Source organism: Chaetodon trifascialis, chromosome 11, assembly GCF_039877785.1.
Source record: "Chaetodon trifascialis isolate fChaTrf1 chromosome 11, fChaTrf1.hap1, whole genome shotgun sequence".
NCBI classification, from domain to species: Eukaryota; Metazoa; Chordata; class Actinopteri; order Chaetodontiformes; family Chaetodontidae; genus Chaetodon; species Chaetodon trifascialis.
The window spans coordinates 20,089,967-20,109,503 of NC_092066.1; the positions used below are offsets into that span (position 1 = coordinate 20,089,967).

General features: G+C 42.2%; 3 protein-coding genes across 6 annotated transcripts in view; 1 reads left to right on the forward strand and 2 right to left on the reverse strand.

Moving 5' to 3' along the window:
- Positions 1-19,537, forward strand: part of LOC139339495 (E3 ubiquitin/ISG15 ligase TRIM25-like) — a 308,448-nt gene that overhangs the window by 32,504 nt on the left and 256,407 nt on the right. The gene's annotated exons all lie outside the window — the stretch shown is intronic.
- On the reverse strand, positions 1,529-4,904 carry cbln12 (cerebellin 12). 4 transcript variants are annotated; one of them, XM_070974370.1, is made up of 4 exons: positions 4,590-4,904; positions 3,101-3,384; positions 2,370-2,489; positions 1,529-2,283 (listed from the first exon to the last, which is right to left on the reverse strand). In XM_070974370.1, the coding sequence occupies exons 1-4, from the start codon at positions 4,618-4,620 to the stop codon at positions 2,086-2,088; spliced, it is 633 nt and encodes a 210-aa protein (XP_070830471.1). In that variant the 5' UTR covers positions 4,621-4,904; the 3' UTR covers positions 1,529-2,085. The 4 variants fall into 4 exon arrangements, with proteins under 4 accessions (XP_070830471.1, XP_070830473.1, XP_070830472.1 ...); XM_070974372.1 differs by having other exon boundaries at positions 3,101-3,413; positions 4,590-4,728; XM_070974371.1 differs by having other exon boundaries at positions 3,101-3,963; positions 4,590-4,726.
- Positions 5,118-13,081, reverse strand: trim110 (tripartite motif containing 110). Its single transcript, XM_070974369.1, has 7 exons — positions 11,028-13,081; positions 10,836-10,931; positions 10,372-10,605; positions 8,566-8,588; positions 8,100-8,245; positions 6,921-7,192; positions 5,118-5,901 (listed from the first exon to the last, which is right to left on the reverse strand). The coding sequence occupies exons 1-7, from the start codon at positions 11,514-11,516 to the stop codon at positions 5,632-5,634; spliced, it is 1,530 nt and encodes a 509-aa protein (XP_070830470.1). The 5' UTR covers positions 11,517-13,081; the 3' UTR covers positions 5,118-5,631.

Sequence of the window (19,537 nt, forward strand, 5' to 3'; positions counted from 1 at the left end):
GACTGGAGAAAAATAGACGGCGTTTTAGTCTTTTGAAAGGGGGAAGAGAGAGTATAACCGAGCATGCCCGTGTATGGAAGTCACTGTCTGTTTTATCAGGGTTTTATTACATTGTCTATAGCCCAGGAGCCTTCTTCATCTTGTGATATTGTTCTGTTATTTTCTAAAAGTATATACCAGGCAACGTAGGTAAAACGAGGGATTTTTGTCTATCATAATATTTTGAGGTAACAAAAACAGCTTTTTTTTTTTCAAGGCGCCAACGTGATGACCAGCGCGCTTTCATGGGTAATTCAGTTGTATGTGATCTACGTTTTGGCGCCCTCTAGTGCCCTCAGACTGAAATACGACTATTGGCCATGTCGGCTTTATTCTGATGTAAATGTACGTTTTTATTTAAAGTAAGGCGAGATTATCCTCCTAGGGGGGCCCTTGACAGAAATGGCCAAGTATCTACCCCCATTCCTTCTCCTTTCTGTCCATTGTGTATGGTTTCAGCAGGTTTGTTGTGTGGTAACTTGAATAATCTAATTCATTTCGGAATATACCCCATGTAAGCAGAAAATAAGATGGGATAATGGAATTCTCACTACGAGATTTTGATATAGGGCCTGTGTTAAGGATAAGGCCTCAAGGTGTAGTTAATAAAGCCCACGAGAAGGCCATTATCATGTCAGATGATATTGTATTTTAATAACAGCAAACAATCTGAAAACTGATTGCTGCTTTTGCAGTTCTTCAGGGTCTGGGGCCCCAGAGCAAGATGCTAGTATTGCATAGTTGGTATTCAGCCTTTCATATCATATTTAACATTTCTGTTCTCCTTAAGTTAAATGTCACAAGGATTTATTAGCTATGAAATCACATCAGATAGTTAAAAAGATGAGGAGAGTTTCTGCAGAGGAACTCAGGTCACTATGACCAGAAAAACATATAATATGTCCACAGGGTTTCCCATCCCTTACCATGAAAGCTTCTTCAGTCAGTGCATTAATGTGACACCATGTATTAATGTCTTGGTTCTCGTTTTCCAGAAGTACTTACTGGCCTGGCCTAAAATCATGAAAGTGTGATTATGATATCAGACAGACGGTCGGAGACACAGAAAGAGAGAGAGATTGTGGTCATGAACCGGGGAAGCGTAAGTGACTACATGTGACAGCACACCACACTTTATCCACGGCAGCCCTGTAGAGAAGAGCCTGCCTGCTCGCCAATGCCTCCATCTGTCTGCGGCCCTGCGAGGAGTATCCGCTATTCACCACACTTGCACTCTGCCCCATGCTGGTCTGCTTGGTCCACGCCAACACCAACGCTGCTGGTGAGAGCTATATTTACAAACAGCTGCCGTGGCAATGGGTTGAGTACCATGAGAGGAGGGAGGAATATTGCTTTGCATGAGCAGATTCAACTGTCACACCCCGAATGCAGAACAGTTAATCTGGCATTGTTCCATAGAATATTGTCTCTCCTAAAATATTTGTGGAAAAGCATATTTGCCCATGCATGCAAAAGCAATATGCTGAGCCAACATTATATGATTTTATTTTAGTATTTTTCCCTCAATAGAAATTTCTGTGTAAACAAACATTTGTTGCAGGAGACAAACAGGCATATAGAGGAGCATCAGTCATACGGCACAGCAGAGTAAAGGGCAAGTTTGGCAAGTTTGTTAGCTATACAGGACGCCATGTGGAGCACAGCAGTGTTTCAAACATTTTGAATAAAAAAAAAAAAATAGCACAAAAGCCCACATCGCACATGGCTACTTTATAATTTTGTCACAATTGAAAAATCTCTAATAACAGCAACAGATATTTATACACAGGAACAGAGCAAAGTAAATCCACACAGAAATCTTGTTTAGTGAATGTTTCAGCCTCTTTTCCCCTCCTTTTCTTTTGGTCTCTGGTGAGGATTATCTTAATTTTGCACAATCTTCATCTCATGTTTGCATAAAACACATCCTGTCATGCACTGTGTAAAGAGTAACAGATTGAAGCCTTCCTTTTATTCTCATTCTCACTACTGCTTTATCCAATTCTCACCCTTCTGACATTTGAACTCGCTCTCCCTCCACCTTCCTCACAAGGGGAAGACCAGGAACCCAGAGAAGGTGGAGTACTTCCAGCCTCCCATCAGGTTGCCTCTCTCCAGTCTGAGGTAGGCCTTGTCCCCCTTCTCCATTATCACTAGGCCGGCGTTGGTGGCAGCTTCTCTAGTCACGTCCTGGTCCCCAGCGAAAGCTGAAATCATCGGCCAGCCGTTCAGCATCAGGCTGACCTAAGAGAGAGGAAATACAGGGATAAGAGAGCGCATGTTGATCTGCTGCAAGTACAATTATAAGAGTCATACTTGAGGTGCTGTACCTGAATAGTTTGTCTATTGTAGGCCTTTACAACATGGAAGTTGAAGCTGTACACGCCTCTTCTTGGTGCCAGGAAGACACTGCTCTCTTGGTCAAAATGAGTGCCCACATTCACCAAAATCTGATACAGCAGCAAGGAAGGGAGAAAAGGGAGGAAGGCCGGGTGATGAAAATGTAAAAGTATGGCAGAGAAATAAGAACGTTGGAAGGCCAGTGATAAACAGTTTGGGTCTTTTGGGTCATTCATTTTGTCTATGCAGTCAGATTTCAGACTCCCAAAATACTGCTAGTCCTTTTTTTTCACATTTCCAAAAAAAAAAAAATAAATGCCACAAATGCCCAAGAAAATGTAGCCCCCCAGCTGCACTGTGAGTCTGAAAGTCTAGTGTTTACTTCATTGGCATTTTTCCTCACCGTCAGAACTCTAATCATATGTGCATCTTATTGGCAGAAGAACTCTCACTAAAAAAACACTTGGAATACAGCTCACATAAGCCGTATGGGTAAAACTGATCAGCTTCTTTCTGTCATGGCTCTGTAAAAAGATCCTATCCTGTGAAATAGGGAGCAGCCTTAGAGGAAAACTACAGTGGAGAACTTTGTTTAAACTATCTGACAGGTTTTCAAGTAACTTTTCAGAGTAATTTGTCTTCTCATGTCAAGAATGAGCTTTATTTGAACTGCAAAATGGCCTCCTGTAACTTAAGGACACAGATGGGGTGACATACTCACATTATCAAAGTAGATGATCATGGTGCGGTTGCTCATGTCTGTGGGCTCGTGGTTGGTCTGGCGGCTGGCGGAGAAGGCCACCCGTCCGGAGCCGGAGCGGACCGACATGCCCAGAGCGTTACCGGCGGGCTCGGATGAAGGAGTGGAATCACATACGACCAAGCATTTCCCCTCAAGGATGATGGGCTCTGTGTCATTCTGGCCTCTCGACTCCATTGGTCCCCACAGCAGGAGCACAGCAAGCAGTATGGGGAGGTCGAAGGCGACTAACCTGGGATGCATGACTGAACATGGAGTGTTTAGTCGAATATCTCTGATTGATTTTAATGTAGAGAAGTGTCACTTTGGACAACTTGACATGAAAACAAACATGCTATGGTGAAACAAACTGTCTTTCTAGTTTTGGTTGGGACCAACTAAAGTAATATATATGTATTAATAGTACATTAACATGCACCCAGGCAGCAATAGAAGCAGCAGATGGGTCTCAGGGCCAAATGATATTCAGAAAATACTCAGAATTGTTCATTGGCCATAGCTGTCACTCATTCTCCTTCTGTCTTTCTTTATTGCTTTCTTCTTTGGCCCCACAAATCCCAAAATGTTGTACGTGCTGTGTCAGCAGGGGCCAGAGTGACAGTCACTAAAAATCTCTTGATATTTTCAAGTTGGTTTCTTCAGCAAAAAACCTGACAAGAAGGCAGAGGGGACGTCGCTGGGAGAGGGAAGAAAGGGTTTGAAAAGATAAAGTGCAGCACAGTGAGTGAAGACGCGAGTTCAGACTCTTAACTGACGGAGAGGAGGAAGGGATGATAAACGAGGCTGACGAGAGGTGAGGAAATAAAAACAGATGAGGTAAGATTCTGGAGAGGTGACAGGGAAAAGATGTAGGACCCAGAAGGGAGGGACAAAGAGAGAGGGAGTGGGGGAACAACTCCACTGAGTGACCATCTGTCTTTTACACATACCCCCTCCCTCCCAACGCTGCTCAACACGCATTCCCTCACACGACACACTCCCTCTCTCTCTCTCTCTCTCTCTCTCTCTCTCTCTTTCTCTCTCTCTCTCTCTCTCTCTCTCTCTCTCTCTCTCTTACTTGCATTTTTGTTTCACACCTATGGGCACAGATATAGTAGCTATAAATACAAAAAATGTCACTTTTTGCATTTTTTTTTCTTTTATTTTCTCTCCAAGTTCCACAGCCGCTCTGTTGTGTAACTCATAGAAATGACACATTAAATCAGAGTTTAGAGACATTTTTGACCTCAAGTGATGCCATTAAGTTTCAGTCCATTTTTAAATACTTTTAGGTGAAACTTGTTTCATTAAATACAAAAACAGCTGCTTTTTGGTTGGAGGAGGATCCGCATTACTGCAAACTGATCTGTCATTCACCTTACAACAAGTGTTTTTAAACAACCTGGCTATTCCCACTGTGCAGTAACATACTAGCATTTGAAATGAGCAAAAAAAAAAAAAAGATGATCACCTGTTTCCATCTGAACAATCTTGGATTCCATATCAGCTGAATACAGTTGTTTCCTCGCAGCTGGAGCACCGTGATCCGATCAAAAATCCCTGTTCTCCTGCTCCTCTATCACATTATTTCACAGCACGGCAGTCAGTGTGATCGTAACCAAGCCAGAGTATGCTCTGATCTCTCTTTCTCTCTCCCTCTCTCTCTCAGCCACCCCCTTTTCCGTCTGCTTCTTTCTCACCCTCAATGTTACATCCACCCACTCACCTTTACAGAGAAATAAAGAAAATGGGAGGATAATTGGGCATCAGAGCTGCTTCAAAGTGCAACGCTAGTGAGAGTGGCAGCTGTTTTCCTTATTTTTTTAATATCCAATCAAATCAGTGATTCCCTCTTGTGTGTCACCCAGCTAAGTTAAAAAGGATAAAATGTTGGTGCACCTTCAATTTACTCCTCCAGTGCTTGATGTGGTTTGTTAGCTTTTTCTATAAGACACTTCAGCAGATATCAGACTGGATTAACAGGACATGTGCATCAATTTCAAAAGACATTATTTTAGTGGGGGTTTCTGAGCATGTGAACACATAAACCAGCCTCAGGAAGATACACTTAATGCCTACAGACATGGACCTGTCCTCTTTCAGATTCGTCTGACAAAATTATGTCTGGCATCAAAAGTTACCAACATTTACAGCCTTCTTTTACATAATTATAATATGTTTAAATGACCTGTCATCTGCATCTGTAATCAAATTGAATGAAAAGCACATAACAGTTTCAGTTTCTCACAGAACCTATTTAAGGAGCTTCTTCATTTGCTGTCCTGCTAAGGATCTGCTCACATTAACTTATTGAACGCTCCATTCTCACTTTTCTCTGCTGAAAATGATTTTCATGTCAATATCACCATGTGATTTTGTCTCTTTATTGAATAGTAGAAGACCAGCAGTGGGGAAATAAATCAACCCCACTCTGTCTTGGCATGGCTTTGTCTCAGTTAAACCAGCCCAGTGCCCATCAGTGTTATTTTCTCAATCTTTCCCCTTCCTCCACCTCATACTTTGACCAGAGAGATGTGGCTGTTGAGCTCAGCTTTGTAGAGTCCAAAGCCCAAGCACACTGGCTGAGTGAACGTGGTGGAGAAAGTGTGGAGGTGGGTCAGGTTGCTGGACGGTCCCACCTCGGAGAAGGTGATGGTGCCTACGCCATAGTCCACAGCGACGGCAACTCGGTTGCCAGTCATTTGGTGCACAAGGCGGGTCTTCCTGCGGTTGTGCCAGGCGGCCAGCTTCCTGTCGTGCTGCTGTGTCAAGCTCCATGATACCTGGAAATTTAACAAAAGCCATGTTTCCTTTTTGGTTAAAACTAGAGCTGAAACAACTAGGTGATTGACGACGGGCGGAAAAGTAACTGGCAACAATTCCCATAATCAGTAAGTTGTTGGTCATTTTTAAGTAAAAATGACTAAAAGCATGTACATGTGACTTAAACATCCACTGAAGACACGAAAAATAATAGCAGATGAAAACATCAGATCTGTCTGGTGGGATGGGGAGATGGTTCTTCAAATTAAAGGTGGGGTGAGTCATTCTGGACAAAGATTGTTGTTATTGCCATCTCTCCTTCACAAAGTGATTTCATTTTAGCAGGCCGGGTTTATCGTCCCTCTTGCTCACCCCACTTTTAAGACATGAATCAAGCTTAAATGCCATGTGTCCATCATATGTTTTCTATATAGTTTTGCACTGTTTAAGGTTTGACTGGCACTCTCTTAATTACATAATCTCATTGCCCTTTCTTCTTCTGCAGTGGTATAATGGCATCAGACTGGAGAATTAGCACCACCAGGTGTTTATCTCCATGAATCAACTCCTAATGTTTGCATAACAGTAGTGCATGAAAACACACATTCATTCATATTTTCCTTTGCCAGTTCCCTTAAATCTTGGTTAAAATTTGCACTACATTTGGATTGAAAAGTTGCCGGTGCTGTAAAAAGCTTGCGTTGCTTTGGTGCACAGATTTCTTTACAGCATAACACAGGCAGAGGGTTCTGCTGTTGAGCATGAATGAATAGTTTCTTCTATGACAGATAACTGAATGAGTAAGAGTTCAAAGGAAAAACAGTCTTTTCATTTTCTCTGAACACAAACACAGACAAAACAAACTCAGAATATTGCCAGGGAAGGGTTTATGGGGAATGTGCACAACAAATACCGCTGGTGCCAAACAGAAGATCCCACTCATTTTATTTGTCTACATTAACAACAAAATGTGACATATATCACTTTTAAATGGTGATGTGCTACCAATTAAATCAACTATGGTAGATGACACACATACCTTGTTGTTCCCAAAGGCATTGCCATCCTTCCCCTTCCGTCCAATACTTCTATAGCAGACACCAATATCCCAGAATCCCTCAGCCTCCAGCTCCCAGTAGTGAGTCCCAGAGGAGAAGGTCTGGACGGTGAGGACCTGCGGCCAGTGGTCAAAACGTTCAAGGTGAGCAGCGCAGGGAAGGCGGTGTTTAACCCGCATTACTGAGCGAAGGTCATCAGAGATGCTCAACAGAGGATGAGCCGTGTTAGTGTCCAGAGTCAGTGGACTGGTTACTGTATGAGAGGGAAATGAAAGAGTAAAGTCAATATATATTTAGTAGTTTGAGTTACATTACTTGTGTAGAAGAAGCAGAGCCTAGAGTGTGTTGCTGCTCATGGACACAAGAAGTTGTTGTTGTTTTCCTTTTTATTAACTGAGAAAAATTGCCACTTCCAGACACCCACATACTGGTGAAATGCAACCATCCATATGCACAGTCTCAGTTACCACACATAGGAGACCACTAATAGTACTTTTACATATAAAATTGGAAGATTCCATTAAATTAATCATAAATTACATGAAATACTAAATCAAAAACAAAAGATGATATCAGCAGTGCCATTTCATGCCAAGAGGTCGACGATCAGATCAATACCACTCTCATGTCATTACTATAAATATAATGCTAAGCCAGGAGGCTAAATCATGAATCCTTCTATGGGATGATCTGCCCTACTCTGTCGCTGATTGGCTACTCTTGCTTTGCCTCATCAATCAGTCATGATTGGTTAGCGTAATCAGAAGCGGAGTGTGGTGGATCATTCCTTTACTATAGTTGATAGATTTGTATATTTATAGTTCGTTTATTTTAGCACAAAGGCAACTTTGAAGTTCACAAATCAAGACAATATATCTTGTTTGTTCAGTTCATGCAAAAACCAAAGTATAACGATGGCAATTTGTGGTTTAATGGAGGATTATGTGCAACAGAGTGAGGCTACCAGTTCCCCCATTTTTGCATTATGCTATGCTAAGCTAACCAGCTGTTGGCTGTAGGCCGATATGTAACAGACAGATATGAGAATGGTATTCCAGTGTTCCCATCAAAGTCTCGGCAAGAATGCAAATAAAAGTATTAGAAGCCATTCCTTCAAGAAAGTGAAATAAATGCGAGCTTGTCACCCATGTGCCACTCACAGAGCTCCCTCTTGAGTTCACTGAGGCAGCGGAGGGTGGCAGTGATGAACTCCCGATACTTGCTCTCTACATCCTCCAAGACATGTTTCCTGTCAAGACTGACGATTTCAGGGATGAAAAGCGGTCGGTTCAGGTCGGCTAGTAACCTACAATACAAGAGCACAACATATACTGTTGGAGGAATCAGGACACATATCGATTAAACGCTTCTGTACTGAAACAACTGCATTTATCTGTTCATTTCTTCCTCCTCTTTGTCTTCACTATCCCCCACATTCATACAAAGACTGCCTACCTACACACACACACACACACACACACACACACACACACACACACACACACACACACACACACACACACACACACACACACACACACACACACACACACACACACACACACACACACACAAGGACATAGCCTAAGCATCTAACATAGTGTCATGGACCTATTCAGGGCTTACTTTGTGTCATCTGATTGAAAGGCCTGAGGAAAGAAGAGTGAAGGACAGCTGAATAAAAACATGACAAAAACGATTGATTCAAGGAAACAATTACACGTGTTCTCATGAATCTGCCCAGCTGGATATGAAAATAAAGAAACACAAGGTTAAACTGCCATTCCAACATAGCAAACCATCTCTGGACCTGCACATTTAGATACGTATTTACCATCAGTAATGATACTGGGACTGAACTTATGGTTTTGCTGCCCAGCTTGATTCTCAAGTCACTTTTCAGTCACTTCTTTTTCACCTGTTCTGAACACAGTCCATACAATGTTATGCATTGTGTAGTATACTGAACAGCATAGAATACATTCATTTGTTAATTCACTGAAAACACGCCATCTCAACATAAAAGATTAAAAGGCCTCTTTTGAAACTATTTGCCTCTTTTTGAGAAAATAAATTGGCTTTTTGCTATAACAATAAACAGTTTAAAGGCCCTTTTTCCTCTAGGGTCCTACGTTAACACTATGTTACCTGCCAGAACAGTTTTGAACAATTTCTATTAGAGAATACGGTCTGTGTTGTTTTGTCTGTTCTCACTGGTTTAGATGAACAAAATGGTGACGTCACATCACTAATCATGAATTAGCAACCTTTGAATCAGGATCTAGCTTATGGTTATTTTATAACTGTCAATCAAATCTGATCAACCACATCCATATAGTCCAGATGAAACAGATAAGATGGGTTTTTGAGTGTTAAACTCTCATTAATATTTAATATGAGAGACAAATACTCAACACAAGTTTTCAGGGCTTTGAATTTCTTCACCCTGACCTTGTGCACTATATTTTCTCAGTCATAAAACTTCTGTATTCCTACGGATAAGATTAACTGAGCCTTGTGCACAACTGTATTACACCACAAGGTCAGACTTTCAGTCAGTTTGTGGAAGAGAACTTCTGTAGATGGAACAGGCCAACAGACAGAGAGAGAGGGGAAACTGCATTTCTTCAAAATATAGTGTCAAAGCAAAAGGCTGCCTGATGGCAAGGTAAAGCACTGAAGATATATAAAATATAGCATACACTTAAACTGATTATGATTATTTTAGGTGGATTTTGCAGAGTAGTACATTGCTTAGCTTCTATGCTGATACTACTGTCTGCTTCTCCCAAACTATCCCTTTAATAATCCCTAAACACAAAATACAACCTGAGGCTGATAGGAATGCCAGGTTTGCAGGTATTTGGTCATAAACCAAAGTTTTGAACAAGGTGAAAGTTGGACCTGATGATGGCACGACAGAAAAAGTCGGCATTGTCAAAGTAACTAAGATTCATGCTGAGGAGAACATGTCCAGTCCATTCAATTGTTGCTGACGCATTTCACTCAAAACCCATCCATTTTCTATGCCGCTTATCCCTTTCGGGGTCACAGGGAGCCTATCCCAGCTGTCAACGGGTGTACACCGGTCGCCAGTTGATCACAGGGCAAGATATACACACACAGACAGCCATTCACACTCACACCTAGGGGCAATTTAGCTCATTAGGTTTTTTCATTAGGTTAATTCACCAATTAACCTAATGAGCGTGTTTTTGGTCTGTGTGCCCGGAGAGATGCATGCCACACATGCACGGAAAGAAAACAAACTTCCCGACCCGGGAATCGAACCAGCGACCTTCTTGCTATGAGGCACGCACTACTTGCTGCGCCACCTTGCAGCCCTTCACTCAAAATCAAAAATTTCAATCTCATGGTGACACTAGATGAAAAGTCAGGGAAGGGGTCTGACAAGTGTCTGTTCAGTCTTACCCAGATGAGCAGGAAGGGGTCCGTCTCTGTCAGCAGCGCGGCCAGATAGTGCTGAATGCTCAGTGTCTGGCTCATGTCCTCTCTCACTTTGGAGCAGTCTTCGTGCACACGCTCTACGATTTGCTGTCTCTCCCTCTTGGTGATCTCCCTCAGAGCAACCACCAGGTTCTTCACCTGGACCTGCAGGTCTGAGCCCAGCCGCTCCACCTGAGTGTCATCCTGCTTCAGAGAGTCCTGCAATCAGTCATGAAAGTGGTGGTTGGTGCCAGACCAGTGATTGCAACGAACCATGTGGTACATTTGAAAAATTAGGAGAACAAGGCCAGTGGGAGGGTTGTACATGGAAAGGATTTAAATTTGGGATCCCTTCTGGGTCCCAACTCGAGCAGTACAGGGTGCACAGAACATCTACTGAGAGCTTCATTATGCTGCATTTCCCCTGCAGTTCAAGTAGTTTTACTCACAGCCATGGTGCAATCAATATTCTCATGCTCTTTGAGGAGTCGCTCTCCATCTCTCAGCTTCTCCTCTGCTTTTCTAAGCAGGGTCTGGAGAATGATCTGTGGAATCAACACATTTCTTAGCAATGAACAAACAAACAAACAAACAAACAAACAAACATAAAAACGCACATATTGCATCATCTTCCAGCTTACCTTTAGATCCTCCTCCACTTGTCTCAGTGCCTTCACTTTGTGCTGAACATGGCCTCCCTCCAGCAGACAGTCACCACACACGTACACCCTCTCATCGGCACAGTAGTAGCGCAACATCTCTGTGTGTGTGGAGCACCTTCTCTGGGAGAGGTCCCCCAGAGGATCCACCAACAGGTGGGTGCTAAACGCCGGTCTCTCCAGGTGGGGTTGGAGGTGCTCTGCACACAATGACACCTCACACCTCAAGCAGGTCTTGATGGCCAACGATGGCGGTCCCTCTGCTGGCTGTGGAGGGCAGCTGTCACACAGTACTTCACCGTGCTCCTCCTGACACTGGGTGCAGGTAAAGCGGCTCTTGCCCTCCCCTTGGTCTATCCAAGCCTCGCGGATGCAGGCAGGGCAGAAGCTGTGACCACAGGGCAGGGGGTGGGCTTGGCTGAAGGTGTCTCTGCACACAGAGCAGGTCAGCTCGTCCTCAAGGGAGGCCATAGTGAGCAGACGAAGGATCCCTGATGTGTATGTGTGTCACACAAGGATACTAAGCAAACAGTAGAGAGAAATCCAAAACACACTGAATAAATTTCAGATGCATACAAAACCTCACAATAAAATCCACAGATTTCATGGCAAATGCAGTCAGTGACTGAACATGTGGAGGAAATGTGTTCAGATGTCATGTTGTGGGCCCGTGTACCACAACATGAAAGACAGCATTCACAACTTACATGCTGCTGTTACATGTAAGAAGTACAAATGGTGATGAGTGTCTAGACACAGCTAGTATAGAGCTGGTGGCAAGAGGGAAGTCCATGATTCACTCCAACTATGCACTCAGATCATTAATCCTGTCTATTGGGCTTTTGCCTGCTGTGCCCTAGGAATAGAATACTTAACCACTATTACTGGGAAAAAGTACACTGGGTTGACAAAAATAACTGCAACAACTCACAAACCAACATAAAGTAAAATACCATCACTGACAACAATGGCCAACACAATTACCATAAAGATGAATCAAGACCTCTTTAACACCTAAACTGAACTTTACTTGTTTAGTGAGACAATTTGATGAAATTCAAACATTACATTTAATGAGTAAACGCCACTTACAGTAGATTGATATATAAAGAAGAATGTCACTTGGTTATCACAATAAGAAGAAAGGGCTGTAACACTGACCCTAGATGAGTGCTAACTCGACTCAGACCAAAGCACAGGGGATCAGGAGATCATCCTCGCCAGCTTGCTGGCCCGATTTACTCTCCATGTGCTCTGCTTTTACATGTTTACCACCAGCTCATACATGTTAACCTCAGATGAATTAAATGAGAATTTTAAATGAATATCAAGAACAAAAGTGTGATTACATACCTGTTTGAGTCCTGGCGCCTGCAGACTCTTGCCATCAGTGAGTATGTGTGTTGTGTGCGGTCAGCTGAGTTGACTGTGGAGGATAATCCTTACAGATTCACCCCCCACCCCCCACCCCATTCAGAGAGGTCACATGACCCTGAGATGGGGGCGTGGGGAAAAGTATTAGGTAACTTTGGAGTAAACTGTTTTCCAGTAAGGTCATGGTGGAATATTTAGCCTTTGCTCTCAGAAGACTTGTCTGACTTATTTCTGGTGAATAGTGTTTGTACACCCTTTAAACCCTTTAAGCTCATTTGATTTGTTGTTGTTGTTGTCATGTATAACATTTTCTCTCAACTTCAACTTGTGGAAATGAATATCAGTGATCCCACTTAACACATTTAATATGTCATTGTGATACATGAACAAAAATGTTTTCCCTGTCTGTTGTACATGTCACTTAATTTCCATGTGTGCAGCTGCAGCTATACACACATATGCAGCTGCACACATAGAGGAGCACTGGTTTACTTTCACTTATTTGAAGATTTAACAAAATTTCTAAGATACTGAACTCTAAACTCAAAAGAAGTGTCCTTCACATACCTGAGAGATCTGTTTTTTTACTCATAGCTGACCTCAGGATGATTCCATCACATGAAACAATCAAACGCTACACGTGTAGAAAGCGACAAGGTATGTAGTAATCAAGGCTGCTCAGAATATCTGCATGGAGAGACTGAACAGACAGCAATGTATTATGCTTTTATTAACACACTGCGCATGCATCTTTTGCACTTACACACAGGTGTACGGTTTTGTAAGTGCCTATTTTAAAACTGCTTATTTCAATTTGCCATGTGCTGACCTGAGAGGGAGGAGCTTGTATTTTTCCTCTGACTCTTGTTCCTCACACTTTTTTCACAGTTGAAAAACACAAGCTCGAGAATCTTCAGTTCAGCAGTCGCAGCGCCACAAGCAGAAACGGCTGCATGAAGCATCCACGTTAATCAGCCTCACAGTGATGCTAGTTTTGGCATTTCTTTACTCCAAACAAGCAAGACTGAATCACATAGTCAAAGTTTTGTCAAGGCAACATTTCTGCTGTTGTTTTTGGGCAACACCCAAGAGAAAATTCAGAGTACTGAAGGAGAAAGTCGTGATTTATATTAAATGCATAGTGTTTGATCATTCCAGGGATGTGATAAACTGCTCATGTTAATCTGTTGACAATAAACAGAGTCAGATCCCAGTTTTTATGTACACCCAGCTAAAACTCATGCAGTCTAATGCAACCATCGTGCAATAAATCCTGCCTTTATGAGGATTAAGGTGTTGTGCTTTTGTTGAGGTGTTGATTCAACGGTATGATTATTTTGTTGGCTGTAATTTGTGGTGCTGTTGTACTGTGTCATGCTGTGTGCTGTCCACTGCATTTATACCAATGAGGATGGACTAAAATAGCTGTAAAAGTGTATCAACACCTCTCTAAAAAAAGTTACAAGCACTGCGCATTATAACCCTTGTGAAGGTAAGATTTAGCTCCCTCAAAGACACCCCAGAGATGGTGAAGCAGTAGATAACAAGAGGAGTTTCACTCTGTAGTCAGAAGCCCCACAGCTTCATACTGGTGGTGTCTGCCACTGCGCTCAAGGCTGACTTGAGGTCCATCAGGGAGGACATGAGCCTTCTACAGGTACCACAGCTTCAACATAATCAGTTTTGATGATCCGGCTCAAATGACAAGACTTCTTTAAGACTGGGTGGGTGAACAGCGTTAGGAGGGTACCAGTCATGCAAGAGAAGCCCACAGCATTTCTGAACCCTTCTCTCTTCAGAAATATGTTTTTTTTCAATGGGACATTTCGTTTCTCTTTTTGAGAGAAATCAAATCACCACCTCTTGGCCTCACAGAACCAATAGCATGGCTCTAGACTCTTGTAGCCCTGTTAAACACTTTCCATGCATAAGGGTCAATCAAACAGTATCCCTAAATGTCTTTAGCTCTGAGCTTGTGACTACCAGGAAGACATCAACGATGGAAAGACTCAGCAGGTAGCTACTGTGCAATCCTGAAATAGGATGAATGATTATTGTGTTACCTGGTGTTGGCCACATGAAAATTCTATGGCTTATTCATTCCAAAAAACACGTGTTAAATGTGTTACTGTGAGCGTGCTTTGTTTTTAGAACATTCCACAAGTGTCCGAGTCCATGAGTCATGCATGAGCATGAGTTCAGTAAGAAGAAGGTGTCTACATGGCTGAGGGAGCAGCAGCAGGGAAGCTGCATCTGAGTATCACTCTGATCTGGAGTCATGATAGAGAAATCAGTTGTATCAGAACTCGAAGATCAAGGAATCAACAGATGTCCAGTACATTGCAGCATATATATTTATTGGAGCACTGAGGACCTTAGATTCAAGTTAGATCATAATGTTATTTTGGCAAAGATATCGACAACTGTGAAACTATATTCTTGTACTCATTTGTCAGTTTACAAGCCAAGCTATGCAACCATCACGAAGGGGAATACAGATTCCAAGTGTGGATGAATGAGAACAACACACAAGGGATAGCTTAAAGCCACGATTTGAGGAGCCAAGCTGTAATCTACCACTTACACTGAAACAATCTGGCCATGAATGGCAGAAGAACTGGGGTTAATATACTGCAGAGTTAATGAGTAGATGGATTGCAGGTGTGCAGCTTAGTGTATATGTGTGGCTGAACAGAAAACAGGGAGCCAGAAGAGGAGTGCCATGTCCAAGAAAGGCACACACACACACACACACACACACACACACACACACACACACACACACACACACACACACACTGAGCTAATGTAATTGCAGTACCTTCAGTACCGTCATGGATGCAAATTGGCCCATGTTTGGTGAAACTTCAAGGTCATTTATTAGGGTGTAATTTGTGGTGCTGCTCAGTTGCACTGTTTATAGTGTGAGGTGTCTAATGTGTCGAACACAGCAGTTTAACAACACCACAAACTGCAGCCTCCAAAATCATCATAAAATTTAATCCACCACTCTCTCAAACAGTTTTAGCAAAAGCTGAACATTGTAGCCTTCATGAAGGCTGGATTTATTGCGGGGCTGTTGTATTAGTTTTAGTAAGGTGTGCCTAATAAACTGGCCACTGAGCAGCTGGGTGTATGTGATATTTGAGTGTGAGTCCTAATCTATTCATGTTGGGTATAAACTGTAAAATGTATAACTTATCTTTGGTTCAGTGTCAGTTTAGCCAGTTCATTGTGTCTGAGTCTGGGAATGTCCAAAGTATTTAAGTGTCTCTAGACAAATAAGAGTAAACAAAGGAAGACCGCTATTCCTTTAAGCTTTTAAGTTCGATATTTTGGAAAATATGCTTATTTGAATTCTTGCCGAGAGTTAGATGAGGCCCTGCAGTTGGCTGGCAACCAGCTCAGGGTGTACCCTGCCTCTCGCCCGTTGACAGCTGGGCCAGTCTTTATGCTAAGCTAAGCTAAGCTAAGCGAACAATCTCCTGGAAATTTAAGGGAGTAGAAATTTACACCACCTTGTTTTCAAAAATGGATGAAAGAAATGGTATTGAGCAGTATGTGGGGGGAAAAGCATGTTTTAGGGTAATCCAACAAAGAAACATTTATGCATAATCTGAGGTTCATAGGATGCCTGGAAAGGACACATGTCTACATGTTATACTGAACAACAACATCATGTTGTCCAGTTGACTGTTACTTAAGAATTGAACATCATTATTCTGCACAGTATTATAACAGTGCTATGTAATAATGTACCATATTATTAAGATTAAGATCTGTACTTTATTGATCACAGCACACACATGCTACAGGGAGGAGGAGACTCTAAACACGCCATGCAATGTGAAATTATTTTTTCCATGTTTGACCCATCCTCGGTCCTCACGGCAGGCCAAGAGCGGTGGGCTGCCAGCTGCCAGCTGATGCTGGTGCCCGCGCCCGGGGACCCATCCTTTTTTCATCACCGTTGGTCAGGCGGTGATTTTCTTGCATGTTTATTTAAGGAGGAAACCCCGGGTGAACGCGGGGAGAACATGCAAACTCCACACAGAAAGGCCTCTTTTTCCTCGAGCAGCAGGCACTGAAGACATGGTGGAGGACACGCCACCAGCGCCCACAGCAGGATTCGAACCGGGGACCTTCTAGCTGCTCTCACAAATGAAAAGGTGAAATCATAAGAAAAAAAAAACATCAACTCAGTACACTCAGGAGCTGTGCTGCTATAGCCTTGCTTGGTCTGGCATGGCCCACCGCGTTATGTAGCTAATGTTAGCAGATGTTAGATACAGCTGTGTAACTGATATGACTAAATTTGTTGACTTTCTGACTCTTCTATGCTGTGTAAAGTTACATTTTGAAATTAACCAGAAACTCTGACTTGGCTAAAGTGGCTGGTGTCTTTAATGTATTGTGCTGTATTTGTATGTGGAAGCATGTGTGCGGTTACCTTTATGGTTTGTGTTTATGCTATATACTGTATTGTGTGTCTATATTTAAATGACTATTTGGGCAAAATAAAATGAAAACTAGATAGTTTTCTTCTGTATTTCCATTTGAACTTTGAATATTCAAACTGCTGCTCTGTCTTTCTGTATCACCGGCTCACCTGTTTTGCCTTGTTTTGTATATCGTCACAGTGGGATAGGTGTCATATCTCCACTGCGTGTTTAACACAACAAAATAGATTTGACCACCCACTGTATTCATACTGTAAAATGCTCCGGGGTAGGTACTCCTGGTTTGCATAATTAGTCTTCCATGCAATGGCTGGATCAAAGGTAAATAGAAACCTCCAGCTACTTGGTGGACAGAGAAAACTGCAGAGGGGAAAGCAAGGACAATACTCTGAAGATGACAAACAACAGCTCGATTGCATGGATCCATGAAAATGCTTCACTTCTCTGTGGTAAAGACCCTGCCTATTATACAAATACCATAGGTATTGTGGTGGACTGGGTGATATTCCTTGTAGGACTGCCTGAAGTCTGCCTGGCCTTCTATGCGCTCCTGTGTCTCCTCAAGAAGGACAGAGTAGCTCCGATCTTCACCTTAAACCTGCTCCTGTCAGATCTCATTCAAATCGGGATCACAGTTGTTTTTATTGTGAGTAGGTTTTTTGATGCCACCTTCTACCCTTTTGTCAGGGCCCGCTGCATCGCACGACTGTTTGTCCGCTTGGGTCTGATCTCCAATTTGGGCTTCATGCTGCTGATTTCTGCCGAGAGGTATTTAATGGTGGCCTGTCCAGTGTGGTACCACACAAAGAGCAGTACAAAGTTATCCATCCTGATCTCAATTTGCATGTGGACCACTTCAATAGCCTACTCCATTTTGGATTATGTCTTCATGAGCCATACCAGATTCTCGTCATTGATATTCTCCATCATCTGCCTCCTTCCCGGCCCATTTCTCCTGGGTCTCCTCATTGCCACATGGAGAGCCCTCAACAACAGTGTGGCCATGAGACATGAAACAAAAAACAGAAGAAGAGTTTTGGGGGTTCTGAGTCTGGTGTTTGGGACGTACACAGTTTTGTTCTTGCCCTTCGGTTTCAGGACCCTCTACTATTCTCTCAAAGTTGACAACGCTTCAGAAACAGAAAACTCAGCCAGGGATCTGTCCAGTGTTTTGACCAGTGCTCTGGTCTACCTTAGCCCTTTGATAGACTCTTTAATCTATATTGTCATTAGAAAGGACATAAGTTATACAAGGGAAGCATTTTCCTGCTGCAAAATGCCTCTGATGAAGCTTAAAGTGTTTCAGGACAGGCTGACAGACAGTTCCCAGGTAGAGACGGCTTTATAAATCATTTAATAAGTAGTTTAAAAAGGGAACTACATCTAAGAGGGAGTTTTTCATCACATACCTTGTAGTATTGTGGTTTACACTGAATCATATCTTTCTTGTACGTTATGCCTAACTGCTCTGCATTTCTGAATAACCTCATAATCCAGATGGGTCAATTCTGAGATCAGGACCTTATTGTCTTTTTTATTCTTGCTGTCTGTAAGAACTTAATTTCCCTGATGTGCGATCAATTAAGTTTTATCTTATCTATCTCATAAAATAGAGAAAATGAAGTCAGCTGGAAATGACTGTTGGATTGTGGCATTATTTCTAAATTACAATTATCTATTTAGAACCTGTTATTACTATATTTTCTGCATTACATTGATTATTAAAAAATAATATGTGCATTATTGTGATCTCCATCATTAAAACATACAGGTGGCGCTATCGCATCATGCCTCTAATTTTTGTCTTTGAGAGACACCTAGTGGTTTTACTGATGTAAGACCTGAACCATGACATCTGTCAGCCAGTGTGTCAGGAGACATGGCTGTGAGCTGATAAGATAAAAACATCCAGTCATATAATGGTAATAAAAAACACTGTCACGTTCGAAAATATGCATTAACTGACAAATTCAATGTGCTGCTCCTGCTATGCTGCAAGCTACTGACTTCTACCCTGCACTAGATACTGTGACACCCTAACACAGATACTAATGATGCTTTAGCAGCCTCTTAAACAGTTCAGCTGCACTGCAGAGTTGAGGGTAAGTGAATAATCATGGCTTAATGGTCATCATTAATATCCTTCCAGATACAGTACACTGAGTGAAAGAATAAATGAAAAAATGCTCTATCAAATTTAAGAGAAAGTATTTTAGATTTGAGTCTTACTTAACTTGAAAGAAGCAATTTCGGCTGCACAGAGCAGTGAGTGATTTTAACTTGATAAGATCCAGTCTGGATGTCCAGACATGTTAAAGAGAGTTCACACTGACATAAGATTAGTGTGATTCTTGATCCCTTGACATTTCCTCTAGCGCCACCAGCAGGTCAAGATTTTCTTTCATCTTGTGATCCCCCCCAATTAAAATATGTTAACAGCACTATTGTTATCAATGGGATCCAACAAACTGAAAAAATGAAGCAATGTGAACAGAAGTTTAAACCTTGAAATCAGATATCTTGTCTGAAGATAACATAGAAAATATACCATCATACAGGCCAAACAACTGAAATTTGAAATATAATGTTTTTTGCCTTGAAACTTGGCAAAACTATGAAAAATAAAACATACTGGAGGTCGCACATCATCCCTTAGCT